General features: G+C 41.4%; 1 protein-coding gene across 1 annotated transcript in view; it reads left to right on the forward strand.

Moving 5' to 3' along the window:
- Positions 1–14,325, forward strand: part of MPP4 (MAGUK p55 scaffold protein 4) — a 136,770-nt gene that overhangs the window by 118,646 nt on the left and 3,799 nt on the right. Inside the window, exons 17-19 of the mRNA XM_077272114.1 lie at positions 4,144–4,237; positions 5,851–5,959; positions 9,313–9,447. Of these exons, the coding sequence (XP_077128229.1) occupies positions 4,144–4,237; positions 5,851–5,959; positions 9,313–9,447 (338 nt within the window). The remainder of the gene's footprint in view (positions 1–4,143; positions 4,238–5,850; positions 5,960–9,312; positions 9,448–14,325) is intronic.

The following is a 14,325-nucleotide window of genomic DNA, read 5'->3' on the forward strand; positions in this document are numbered from 1 at the left end:
CAGTGAATCCCATGTATATACAGCAAACTTGGTGTCGCCTATGTGATGTATATACAGCAGTCTGAGTGTCTCCTACGTCATGTATTTACTGCAGTCTTATTTTCTTCTATTTTATGTATATACAGCAGTCATGGTGTTCCTATGTGATGTACAGTGGCATGTAAAAGTTTAGGCACCCCTGGTCAAAATTACTTTTATTGGGAACAGTTAAGCAAGTTGAAGATGAAATGATCTCTAAAAAGTCTATAGTTAAAAATAACATGTTTCCTTTGTATTTTAGGCAAAGAAAAAAAAAGTAATCTTTTACATTTTAAAAACTGCAAAAGGATAAGGGGGTGATGCAAAAATGTGGGCACCCTGCATGGTTATTACCTCGTCACACCCCTTTTAAAACTTTCACAGCTTGCAAACGCCTTTTGTAGCCAGCCAAGAGTCTTTCAGTTCTTGTTTGAGCGATTTTCATCCTTTCTTCCTTTGAAAATTCTTCCATTTCTGTGCGATTCCTGTGTATTCTTGAATGCAGTGCTATTTTGAAGACTAGCCACAGATTTTGAATGATGTCAGTTCAGCAACACAGCGTTTCCTTAAAGCTTCAACATACCATTGAAAAGTGAATGACCATATCCATATTTATGGGAACCAGTTTTTTCATTCAAACAATATCCCTGTCCCCTATGGATTCATTCATAATCTCTGACATAACAAATTATACCAGCCTTATACCCAGAGGCTAATGTGGATGGAACAGTATATAAAGAGGTTGATATACATAAGACGGTATGTTTAAACAAACCCATGTCCATGGGTAGATCTCACCCCACACCGGCCATCCCCAGCCATTTCTCTGTTCCTGTCCACTTTGTACCGGACACTATGTTGAAGCTTTGTGCTGTGGAAAGCGTCTCCCGACGCGTTTCTTCCTTATGGATTCATCAGGGGAGAATGCTAATCATGTCCGCCGCTCTTGCGGGTCTCACCCTTCTGTGATATTAATAGATTTCGCTCGGTATCGCATTCAACAAACTCCGCCCTTTGGCGTGTGACGCGTACCATGAGCTACTACAGCGTATTTCCGGTTCTCTGAAGCCGTTCTCCCGCTTAATGAAACCGCAAGGATTCCCTGTCGTGGAGTGCATGCGCACCACTAGGCAGAGGCCGAGAGTGACTCGGGATGTATAGGCTACTTCTGCCGATAATTATAAACAATGGGACGTGAATGCATATGTTAATGCTGTAGCGTCCCACAAAGTGCCAACCTGTGTTGCAGTAAAAATGCTACATCTTCTTTATACTGCATACATCTCTGACACTTTAGAAATAGGAAAAGTTATGGAAATGAACTTAATCCTATTCACCAATTGACATGATTCAGGAATCTCTCAGTGTATTCTCATGACACCGACTGTGGTAAGCAGAGGCTGGGTACTTCCCCATCATACTGAATTACTACTTTTTTGTTTTAATGGATGAAGAGAGCGAGCAAAGGACGAGAGCAAAAGTTAAAAAACAACACAAAAAGAAAAAGAAAAAACTATACCCTGGAGGGAAAAATGTATATGAGCAGAACAACACCTACCTCTATATAAGGTGGGAAATAGTGACCCTATAAATACCGTAGATTTATATATGTCTATACTCCTTTCGCCTGCCTATCGTGGAGGTTGGCACCCTAAAAAGATACCTGCGCATATGGCGCCCCCACTCAACGTCGACTATCCCCAATTAAACTTTCCCTATTGGTCCCTCAAACCTAGGAAAGGACAGCTGGAAAGATGGAACCTTATAATCAGAGTCCAAATGGTGGGTGGGTTTTGGGTGTATAGGAGAGTAAATGATATTAGATATTAGGGTATCTCGCAATTAATGTGTCCCTGCCTACCGTGGGGGTTGGCACCCTAGAATCCTACGCATAAGGCGCCCCCACTCAACGGCGGCTGCCCCTGCCAAATAAAGTTGGGAATACACTGGCCCCGGTTTTCTCCCAGACCTGCACAGTGCATGATTTTACTAACTCCCATCTTCCTCTTTCTGACCACAACCTTCTTTTCTTCTCTCTAAAGAACTATTGCCCCACTCAGGAAACCCGTACTTGCCATGTTTACAGAAATCTATATGCCATCAATACCCAGCAATTAAGAATTTACATTCATCATTGGCCCTAATCTTCTCCCTCTCATGTCCCAACTCCGCTTTGAAACATTATAATAAAACACTGGAAAGTATCAGTTCAAGAGTATGGGTCCCAACCAGGAACCTCAGCGCTAAAGATCAGGCCAATTAATTCAAAGTAAAAATTGATCATATACGACAGAAAATTTTCTCCCAATCCCCCAATATCATGGGTCCTCTTCACTTTCACACTTCACCAAATTCACTTTCTGTCTTTGAACCTGTCACAGAAGAGGAGGTTATTATTATTTATTATTATAGCGCCATTTATTCCATGGCGCATTACATGTGAGGAGGGGTATACATAATAAAAACAAGTACAATAATCAGGTTACAATAATAAAGGTTATCAGGCTCCTCGCTCCTTCTCACCCTACTAACTGCACCAGTGACCCTATTTCCTCTCACCTAGTCTAGTCCCACTCTCTGGCTGTCACTATCGACCTAACTAAAGTATTTAACCTTTCTATTTCTTCCGGTATCTTTGGCTCCTTCTTCGAACACATCATCATAACCCCTTTATTAAAAAATATCACTTGTCTAGAACTGCACTGCTAACTACAGACCTGTCTCTAATCTTCCCTTCATCTCTAAACTCCTGGAACGTTTGGTGCACTCTAGTCTAATCTCCTATCTCTCAGAAAACTCTCTTTTCAATGAATTACAATCTGGCTTTTGCTCTATACACTCTACAGAAACGGCCCTTACTAAATACTCTAACGTTCTACTAAAACAAAATGTAATGTCCACTGCACCCTGCTGATTCTCCTGGATCTCTCTGCTGCATTTGCCACAGTGAACCACCTGCTCCTCCTCACTATCGTTCTATCGGTCTCAAGGTTATTGGTCTCCCTTGGTTCTCCTCCTACGTCTCTGACCACTTCTGGTATCAATTGTCAGATCTACGTCCGCTTCTCTTCACCTTAAAATCGGGGTTCCTCAGAGTTCAGTCTGACACCCCCTCCTATTTTCTATGTATACTGCCCCCATTGGACAAACCATCAGTAGATTTGGTTTTCAGTACTATCTCTTTGCTGATGACATCCAATTGTATACATCGTTTCCTGATGTCACCCCTGCATTACTACAAAATACCAGTCTGTCTACTGGCTCCAACATCATATCCTTCCTCTATCTAAAACTGAATCTACAAAAACTGTACTTCTTGTGTTTCCTCCCTCCACTAATCTGAAATTGAGATTTCTGTGTCTGGTTCCCAAGCAGCACGGTTACTGTCTTGGGGTTATATTTAATTCAGATCCTTCATTCACTCTCTATCCTATCACTTGCTCTCTCATGTTATCTGCACTTCAAAACCTCTCTAGAATTCGACGATTCCTCACCTTTGACTCTGCAAAAACTCTTAATGTTGCTCCGATTCATTCCCGTCTGGGTTACTGCAACTCCCTACTAATCGGTTTCCCTCTTGCTAACCTCTCCTGTCCAATCTATCCTGAATGTAGCAGCCAGGGTCATATTCTTAAGATTAACATTCTAAATACTGCGAGCCTCCCACTCCCATCTCCAGGACTTCTCTCGTGCTGCACCAAGTTTCTGAAATGCACTTTTCCAGACAATCTAGGCAATTCCCAGTATTCACGGTTTCAAGTATGTCCTACAAACACATTTCTTTAGACATCACCTCACTAATCTAACCCCTGTTCTCCCTTCTATGAACTCAATAGCACTTACATCTGCACTAGTACAGCTACTGGCTGATGACTGGTCTATGCAGAGTTATTTGAATGCCTCTATTTATTATATTGTTGGCTGGACCGTACATAACAAGCACCTTATTTTTACCTTTCGTGCCTCCTCTCCTTCCTTGTACATTGTAAGCTTGCTATTTGTTGAACTATGTGTTTCTCTGTAATGTCTTATCTTGTTTTGGACAAGTACCCTCTGAATTGTAAAGTGCTGAGGAATATGTTGGTGCTATAGAAATAAAAAAAAAATATTATTATGTTCCAACAGACACCACTCGCCACAAAAAGAGTTATGAAGAGCATGGTCGAGAATATTTCTTTGTATCTAAAGAGACATTTGAAAGCATGATCTACAGCCACAGGTATGTCAACACCTGGTGAGCAAAAGAAATAGATAAAAGGGGCCATACTCGCCGATACCTGGTCACAGTACTAATGCACTGCAGGATGCAGCAAGCGCCATTATAAAAGGTGGAGGCCGCACAGGTGCAAAATACTGATGAGCAGCCATTCGCCCACTTACCGATCATGGTGGGCATGGGTGGGTTTGGCTCCTTCACACTATTGACAGGGGGACAGACACCAGCATTACAGCACCTGTTTTTATCCTGAAAAGATGAATGCAAAAATATGCACAGTATTATTGTTGCATATTAGTTGATTTTTCAGGAAAAAATACATTCACAACCAACATCATGGTTCTTCACTATCTTGTGAGTCCCTAAAATTAAAAGCAGTTCACTAAAAAGAATATCAAATCTCCCAGTACACAGTAAGATGAAATTATTAAATTTATAATCCACCTGCCATGTTGATAAATTCATATTTTTGTATATATAAGCGATTGTGAAAAATAATTTTAAGGAATCAGCTCATAATTAACGATAATGTCCAGTTCTGAACACCATTTTATAGCTTATATACAGGTGTTATATACTTAGTAGATTAGTAAAATCCATTGTATTATTCAGCTTCCATTGATCCTGAGATGCAGCCCATATAATAGACCTGCTGGTTGCTATTGGAAACAGACAACGAGCTTGTAGTCAGGCACATCTCTAACAGTATTTTTTTGTGGGCAGCTGATATTACAAAGTCTGGTGACGATGACACTTTCCGCAATGTATCGCACCTAAGAAGGTTCAAAACAGGAGTTTTCAGGTCTAAAACGTGCAGAACTGTAAATGCGGCTCCTGAAATGAACACAAGATCAATACATCACTGGAATCAGGGTCTCTGCCCCTACATCTTGCTCCTCTCAGATGGGGTAGCAAAAACAGGGTGACAGATTCCCTTTAAGGCTACTTTGACACTTCTGTCGGTATGGGGCAGTCGCAAACCGTTGGCCCGACGTACTGATGGACGTTGTGCTAAATTTAGCACAACGTGGGCAGCGGACGCAGTTTTACAACACATCCGCTGCCCAGTGTGATGAGCAGGGAGGAGGGGGCGGAGTTCCGGCCGCGCATGCGTGGTCAGAAATGGCGGACCCGTCGCACAAAAAAACGTTGCATTGAACTTTTTTTTGTGAAGACGGACCGCAAAAACACGACGCATCCGTCACACGACGGATGTGATGTGTGTCCTTCCGTTGCAATCCGTCGTTAAAGTCAATGGCAAAAAAACGGATCCTGCAGGCACATTTGCAGGATCCCTTTTTTTTTGCCATAACGATGGATTGCGACAGAGGGAAGAAGACGGAAGTGTGAAAGTAGCCTAACAGGCCATCTGCCGGCTTCCTGACTTCAGCTAATGCCATCGTTAGCTAATGCCAGCTATTAGTCTGTGGTAAGGACATCGGCGTCCAATACAGAAATCACGGTCCATACACACTGTGAAAGGCACACGTGTGATGTCAGCCTAACTTACCAATTATTACCATGCAGTAACTGCAGCGCTATATTCGCTCCATAGGTCAAAGTGTACTGAATTGGTCTTTTGGTTAATTCATGTAGATTTCAATATTTTTTACCAGTTTCCTGGAGTATGGAGAATACAGAGGACATATGTATGGTACCAGCGTGGACACAGTGAAAGATGTACTGGATGCTGGAAAGATCTGCGTGATTGACTTGGAGCCACTGGTTAGATCACAATTATACATCTGTAATATACATTAACATGAAAAGCCATAAAGCCATGGGAGAACAAGCCAACCAGTAACTCCAGTCCAGGGTTTGGTTGATTATTTATGAATTAGTTTCTAAGGATATGTTCATACCTTATATAGGAAAGCACATTGTGGGTGTGTTTTATTAGGGGGGTTGTCCGGCACTTTACAATTGATGACCAATCTGTAGGATGGGTCAACAATATACGATCGGTGCAGGTCCAAAACTGAAACCTGCTCCGGATGTGGAGTGGCAGGATATTCAGTGGGGGAAATGTTTATTTGATCCCTTGCTGATTTTGTAAGTTTGCCCACTGACAAAGACATGAACAGTCTATAATTTTAAGGGTAAGTTAATTTTAACTTTGAGAGATAGAATATCAAAAATAAAATCCAGAAAATCACATTGTATAGATTATATAAATTTGCATTTTGAAGTGAGAAATAATTATTTGATCCCTCTAGCAAACAACTTAATACTTGGTGGCAAAACCCTTGTTGGCAAGCAAAGCGGTTAGACCTTTTTTGTAGTTGATGATGAGGTTTGCGCACATGTCAGGAGGAATTTTGGTCCACTCCTCTTTGCAGATCATCTCTAAATCATTAAGATTTTGAGGCTGTCACTTGGCAACTCGGAACTTCAACTCTCTCCATAAGTTTTCTATGGGATTAAGGTCTGGAGACTGGCTAGGCCACTCCATGACCTTTAATGTGCTTCTTTTTGAGCCACTCCTTTGTTGCCTTGGCTGTATGTTTTGGGTCATTGTCTTGCTGGAAGACCGAGCCACTTCCCATTTTTAATGTCCTAGCGGAAGGAAGGAGGTTGTCACTCAGGATTTTACGGTACATGGCTCCATCCATTGATGCGATGAAGTAGTCCTGTGCCCTAAGCAGAGAAACACCCCCAAAACATGTTTCCACCTCCATGCTTGACAGTTGGGGCAGTGCTTTCGGGTCATAGGCAGCATTTCTCTTCCTCCAAACACGGCGAGTTGAGTTAATGCCAAAGACCCCAATTTTTGTCTCATGTGACCACAGCACCTTCTCCCACTCACAGAATTATCAAGGTGTTCATAGGCAAACTTCAGATGGGCCTGCACATGTGCCTTCTTGAGCAGGGGGACCTTGCTGGCGCTGCAGGATTTTAAACCTTTACGGTGCAATGTGTTAGCAATGGTTTTCTTGGTGACTGGGGTCCCAGCTGCCTTGAGATCATTACCAAGTTCCCCATGTGTAGTTTTAGTCTGATCTCTCACCTTCCTCATGATCAAGGATACCCCACGAGGTGAGATTTTGCATGGTGCCCCAGATCGATGTCGATAGTAATTTTGTATTTCTTCCATTTTCTTATCTTACTATTGCACCAACAGTTTTCTCCTTCTTACTCAGTGTAATACTTATGGTTTTGTAGCCCATTCCAGCTTTGTGCAGGTCTATGATCTTGTCCCTGACATCCTTATATATCCTCTTTGGTCTTGCCCATGTTGTAGAGGTTAGAGTCTGACTGATTAATTGAGTGTGTGGACAGGAGTCTTTTATAAAGGTGACTGTGTAAGACAGCTGTCTCTAATGCATGTAACGAGTTGATTAGGAGCATCTAACTGGTCTGTAGGAGCCAGAACTCAATGGTTGGTAGGGAATCAAATACTTATTTGTCACTGCAAAATGCAAATAAATGTATATAATTTATACAATGTGATTTTTATTTTTCTGGATTTCATTTTTGATATTCTATCTCTCAATGTCAAAATTAACCAACCCTTAAAATTATAGACTGTTTATGCCTTTGTCAGTGGGAAAACTTATAAAATCAGCAAGGGATCAAATACTTATTTCCCCCACTGTAAAAGATGTACAAGGTGAAACACAGCAGCCCTGTACACTGCTTAGTGGCCGCTGCCAATCTCCCATTTCAGCTGATTGGTGGGAGCACTGGGAGTCAGACCCACAACAAGCTCACAGTGATGGCCGTTCCTCAGTATAGGTCATCAATTTTTAAGTCCTGGATTCCCCTTTATTCCTAGTGATATTACAAGTTCTAGATTTGAATGACACCATTCATCCCACCATATAATGTACTGAAAAGTGGAGTGAAATGGCAAAAAAATTTAGTTCCACTATTGTTTTGCCACATGTATTTTAGTTTTTAAGTGTTTTTTTCTACTGTTAAAAATGATATGATTCTATAGGTCAGTATGATTATGAGGATATCAAACTTAAATAAGGTTTTTATACATATATTTTACTGGATAAAATAAGCAGTCTAGAGATGGCTGTCAGTCAGAACCATAGCGTGGTTAAAGTGGCTGCTCACTATGTACTGGGTGGTGTCTGAGGCCGCTCCCCTAGGACTGAAAGCCCAAGGCTGCCGGGAGGAATAAAGTTCATTTCCTACTGTAGTCGAGTTTCCAGTGCAGCAGCCTCGCAGATTTACATACTATTAACCCAATATCTGCAGGTTAATAGTGTTTTTTTATATGACCGGTTCCCTTTAAGGGATAAAACGGTTCTGAGAAGAATCACAGCACAACTGAGAATAGGTCGTACCCCAAATAACATTGTACAGCCGTATACATTATACATTCAGCTCCCACTAGCCGAGGTGACGGTAAACAGAATTTTATCATTTCACTCAGACTGCACAAAGATGGTGGAGCATTTCGCACAAGCATTGCGCTCCCGCTCTCTATTGTAGGTCACAATAATACACATTATAAGGCTTCTTAATATGTCAATTGTTGAGGTTGTCAAAGGGAATCAGTCAGTCAGATCAAGCCCCCAAACCACATATACAAGAAAGCAAGGCTTAGAAGACATAGTAGTGTCCATGGACTTAAGTTTAATTTTTTTGCTACATTCCTGAGATTTTTACATTTGAATTCATATGAGGGGTTAAGTGCTCTGGGCGTGGACAGAGCAGTAAAGGAGTCTCTGCCTCCCGAGGTTGTTTCCACATCCCGCACGGCCTCTTTAGGTTGATCAATAGCTCCCGGTCTGTCTGATCTTAGGTACTAAGTAAGGAAATCAGACAGAGAATTATCAATCAGCTAAAGAGGCCGGAGCTGGGCGGGGAAACAAGCTCAGGGGGCAGTCACTAAAGTGCTCTGCCACACCTTAAGCACTTAATGTCTCTGTATATCAGTGAGAAAGCTAGTTACTCTGGAACGCAGCAATAGGTAGAAGATATAATTGGGTTGATGGGTTTACACTTCGGAGACCTGCATGCCCATCTGTGTGACTTGGGGGGCAAGGTTGATCTTACTGCCAGATTCCTTTTTGAAAAAAAAGCTTTGGCACATATGCCAATTTTATTCTGTCTTGTTGCAGGGTATTACAGGGACTAGAACGCATGAACTTAAACCTTATGTAATATTTATAAAGCCAGCAAGCCGAAACTGTATGAGGCAGACAAGAAGAGCCGCCAGCATCCTCACCGATTACTACGTGAACCTCAAGTATAAGGTACTGTTCATTTTATTGTATAGGTTATTGTCATTAATAGGACGTACAAGACCTTTACTATTAACACACGGGGCTACGTATGGCCTCTATTATCAGGACTCAGCGACTTTATCCACAGTTTTACAGCAGAACATCTTCCACTACTTTGTGGTGTATAACTCTTACTCCTGTGGGTATTATAATAATCTAAATGGTGAAGGGAGGAAAGTCCATGCACCGCTTTCAGGGGCATCTTGTCGGCATGAATGTCACCGCACGGAGCCGCTCCAGGCCAAAGAAGTAATGCAGGAAGGAAAGGTATTCTCCAGGGATGATCAATGAGGTAGTTATAAAACTAAACATTTATATACAAATGGCAATCCACAAGGAAAACAATGTGTTTCGGCTTTATACAACCATGACTAAGGTATAAAGGCGAAACGCGTTGGTTTTCTTGTTGTGGATTGCCAAATGGATTATTATTATGAAATCCATTATTATAGATTTTAAAAATATGTAAATCAGCGTGAAATTTTATACCTACCTCATAGATCATGGCTGGAGAATATCATTCCTTCATTATAATAATCAATATCGGGGTCTAAGGGGTAACGTTTCTCCTTATAGAGAGTGACATACCAGCTGGCTTGTCAAGGTAAGGAGGCTTATTCGCCGTGCAATGCTCCTCTGGGAATTTAAATATGCAAATTGCCTCTTCTGAGAAAAAGAGGACTTAACTCTATAGCGCCACCTGTTGGAAGTAGCGATGCTACAAGTCACAATCAACCCTTTAATGAGTCGTGCAATATGACTTTAGGAAAGCCTCCTTACCTTGACAAGCCAGCTGGTATGTCATTCTCCATAAGGAGAAACGTTACCCCTTAGACCCCACTCCAGAGCCTCTCACCTAGCCAAATCAGTTCTCATGCTTCGCACTGACAAGGGCCAACAGCCCGAAACACCGTGTCTGCTAATTGAGATACTGATTTGGCTCTTATCCTAAGTCATATTGCACGACTCGTTAAAAGGTTGATTGTGACTTGTAGGATCGCTACTTCCAACAGGTGGCGCTATAGAGTTAAGTCCTCTTTTTCTCAGAAGAGGCAATTTGCATATAATAATCAGTATCTTAATTCTACTAATAGATACAATTATCCTTACTGGAGAGTCTGATACTTTAAAAGCCGGTGGCGACCGAGCTGTGCTGGAGATTAGTCAGACAAGCAGATTCCCAGCAGCTTATTCCCGTGTGCTGCCGGTGACTGACTGGTCTTTCCTTGCATGTTTGTATAAGAAGAGGCCTGTCAGTCAATGGCATCAGGCGGGAAGAAGTGGCGTCTTATAAAGTATGTGTTTCTCTGACATGCCACAGCGTTTCAGAGTCAGACATACAGTGGGGCAAAAAAGTATTTAGTCAGTCAGCAATAGTGCAAGTTCCACCGCTTAAAAAGATGAGAGGCGTCTGTAATTTACATCATAGGTAGACCTCAACTATGGGAGACAAACTGAGTAAAAAAAATCCAGAAAATCACATTGTCTGTTTTTTTAACATTTCATTTGCATATTATGGTGGAAAATAAGTATTTGGTCAGAAACAAACAATCAAGATTTCTGGCTCTCACAGACCTGTAACTTCTTCTTTAAGAGTCTCCTCTTTCCTCCCCTCATTACCTGTAGTAATGGCACCTGTTTAAACTTGTTATCAGTATAAAAAGACACCTGTGCACACCCTCAAACAGTCTGACTCCAAACTCCACTATGGTGAAGACCAAAGAGCTGTCAAAGGACACCAGAAACAAAATTGTAGCCCTGCACCAGGCTGGGAAGACAGAATCTGCAATAGCCAACCAGCTTGGAGTGAAGAAATCAACAGTGGGAGCAATAATTAGAAAATGGAAGACATTCAAGACCACTGATAATCTCCCTCGATCTGGGGCTCCACGCAAAATCCCACCCCGTGGGGTCAGAATGATCACAAGAACGGTGAGCAAAAATCCCAGAACCACGCGGGGGGACCTAGTGAATGAACTGCAGAGAGCTGGGACCAATGTAACAAGGCCTACCATAAGTAACACACTACGCCACCATGGACTCAGATCCTGCAGTGCCAGACGTGTCCCACTGCTTAAGCCAGTACATGTCCGGGCCCGTCTGAAGTTTGCTAGAGAGCATTTGGATGATCCAGAGGAGTTTTGGGAGAATGTCCTATGGTCTGATGAAACCAAACTGGAACTGTTTGGTAGAAACACAACTTGTCGTGTTTGGAGGAAAAAGAATACTGTGTTGCATCCATCAAACACCATACCTACTGTAAAGCATGGTGGTGGAAACATCATGCTTTGGGGCTGTTTCTCTGCAAAGAGGCCAGGACGACTGATCCGGGTACATGAAAGAATGAATGAGGCCATGTATCGTGAGATTTTGAGTGCAAACCTCCTTCCATCAGCAAGGGCATTGAAGATGAAACGTGGCTGGGTCTTTCAACATGACAATGATCCAAAGCACACCGCCAGGGCAACGAAGGAGTGGCTTCGTAAGAAGCATTTCAAGGTCCTGGAGTGGCCTAGCCAGTCTCCAGATCTCAACCCTATAGAAAACCTTTGGAGGGAGTTGAAAGTCTGTGTTGCCAAGCGAAAAGCCAAAAACATCACTGCTCTAGAGGAGATCTGCATGGAGGAATGGGCCAACATACCAACAACAGTGTGTGGCAACCTTGTGAAGACTTACAGAAAACGTTTGACCTCTGTCATTGCCAACAAAGGATATTTTACAAAGTATTGAGATGAAATTTTGTTTCTGACCAAATACTTATTTTCCACCATAATATGCAAATTAAATGTTAAAAAAACAGACAATGTGATTTTCTGGATTTTTTTTTCTCAGTTTGTCTCCCATAGTTGAGGTCTACCTATGATGTAAATTACAGACACCTCTCATCTTTTTAAGTGGTGGAACTTGCACTATTGCTGACTGACTAAATACTTTTTTGCCCCACTGTACCTGGCTGAGACCATACTGCCAGTGCCTGCTACTTGCTGCCCCCCGGGTCGGCTCTGGCTTCCTTTAATCTGCTCCATTTTTTTTTGTAAAAATGTTTATTAATTTGCAGAGCCTCCTTGATCATGGCCCAAGTTACTCTCAACCCACTTTTCAAAATGTTTCTACAGTGGGAGGGAACTGGTGTAAAAATGGCATCAATCACATAAAAAACATCAATAATTGCATCATGTTTGCGCAACTACTGGCTGTGCAAAATGTTACAATATTTCAGGAAAGTTTACGCTACAAAACTGCTTGATAAATTGGAGCCAATGTCTATAATTTTAGTTTGGCTATGTTCCCTACAAGTTGCTGTGCTTGGTTTGAACAGTCATTTTGTGTTGTGCTTTCAGTACACATTCACACATCAGTTTATCACGATCCAAGCGCTGATGGCAATACCCGACCAAACCACAGGACTCCTGCCATAAGCTAACGACTTCATATACAGCTCTGGAAAAAATTAAGAGACCTCTGCAAAATGTTCAGTTTGTCTGATTTTTCCTCTTTATAGGTATATTTTTGAATAATATGTAAATTATTCTTTTAGTCTATAAACTTCTGACAACATGTCTCCGAATTTCCAAGCAATAAATTTTGTATTTTTTTACTGACTAAGAAAAATGGTAAAAATAAAAAAACAAACCCCAGTGCTTTCATACCTCAAATAATGCAAAGAAAACAAGTTCATAATCATTTAGAAACAACAATACTAATGTTTTTACTCAGGAAGAGTTCAGAAATCAATATTTTGTGGAATAACCATGATTTTTAATCACAGCTTTCATGTGTCTTGGCATGCTTTCCACCAGTCTTTCACACTGCTCCTGGCGCAAAAATGTAAGCAGTTCTTCTTTGTTTGATGGCTTGTGACCATCCATCATCCTCTTGATTAAATTCCAGAGGTTTTTAATGGGGTTCAGGTCTGGAGATTGGGCTGCCCATGACAGGGATTTGATGTGGTGGTCTCTTAATTTTTGCCAGAGCTGAGGCCGTTTGTCAGGAGACCCACAGTCAAACCGATTATTGCATTTGTGCCTTAATTTTTTGTGTTTTTAACCCATTTATGATTTGGGAAATTTTTTTAATTTGTACCTTTCTTTTTTAAACTGTGTGACATTTTAGCAGAGCAGATTTTAATTTTACACAAAATTCATAATCCACGTAAGCCATTTTGAAGAATTTGGTGCAAAAAACCCACAGAAAACAAGAAAAATGAATAAAAAAAAACAAACCATGTCAATCGTGGATCTACCCCTTTGTATGGGATGTGACAAATTACATAGTTACATAGTTATTAAGGTTGAAGGAAGACTTTAAGTCCATCTAGTTCAACCCATAGCCTAGCATGCCCTAACATGTTGATCCAGGGGAAGGCAAAAAAAAACCCATGTGGTAAGAGTAAGCTCCATCATGGGGAAAAAAAATTCCTTCCCGACCCCACATACGGCAATCAGACTAGTTCCCTGGATCAACGCCTTATCAAGGAATCTAATATATATACCCTGTAATATTATACTTTTCCAGAAAGGTATCCAGTCCCCTCTTAAATTTAAGTAATGAATCACTCATTACAACATCATACTGCAGAGTTCCATAGTCTCACTGCTCTTACAGTAAAGAATCCGCGTCTGTTATTATGCTTAAACCTTTTTTCCTCCAGACGTAGAGGATGCCCCCTTGTCCCTGTCACCGGTCTATGATTAAAAAGATCAGCAGAAAGGTCTTTGTACTGTCCCCTCATATATTTATACATTAAAATAAGATCACCCCTTAGTCTTCGTTTTTCCAAACTAAACAGCCCCAAGTGTAATAACCAATCTTGGTATTGCAGACCCCCCAGTCCTCTAATAACCTTGG

Source organism: Ranitomeya variabilis, chromosome 7 (genome assembly GCF_051348905.1).
Source record: "Ranitomeya variabilis isolate aRanVar5 chromosome 7, aRanVar5.hap1, whole genome shotgun sequence".
Lineage (NCBI taxonomy): Eukaryota > Metazoa > Chordata > Amphibia > Anura > Dendrobatidae > Ranitomeya > Ranitomeya variabilis.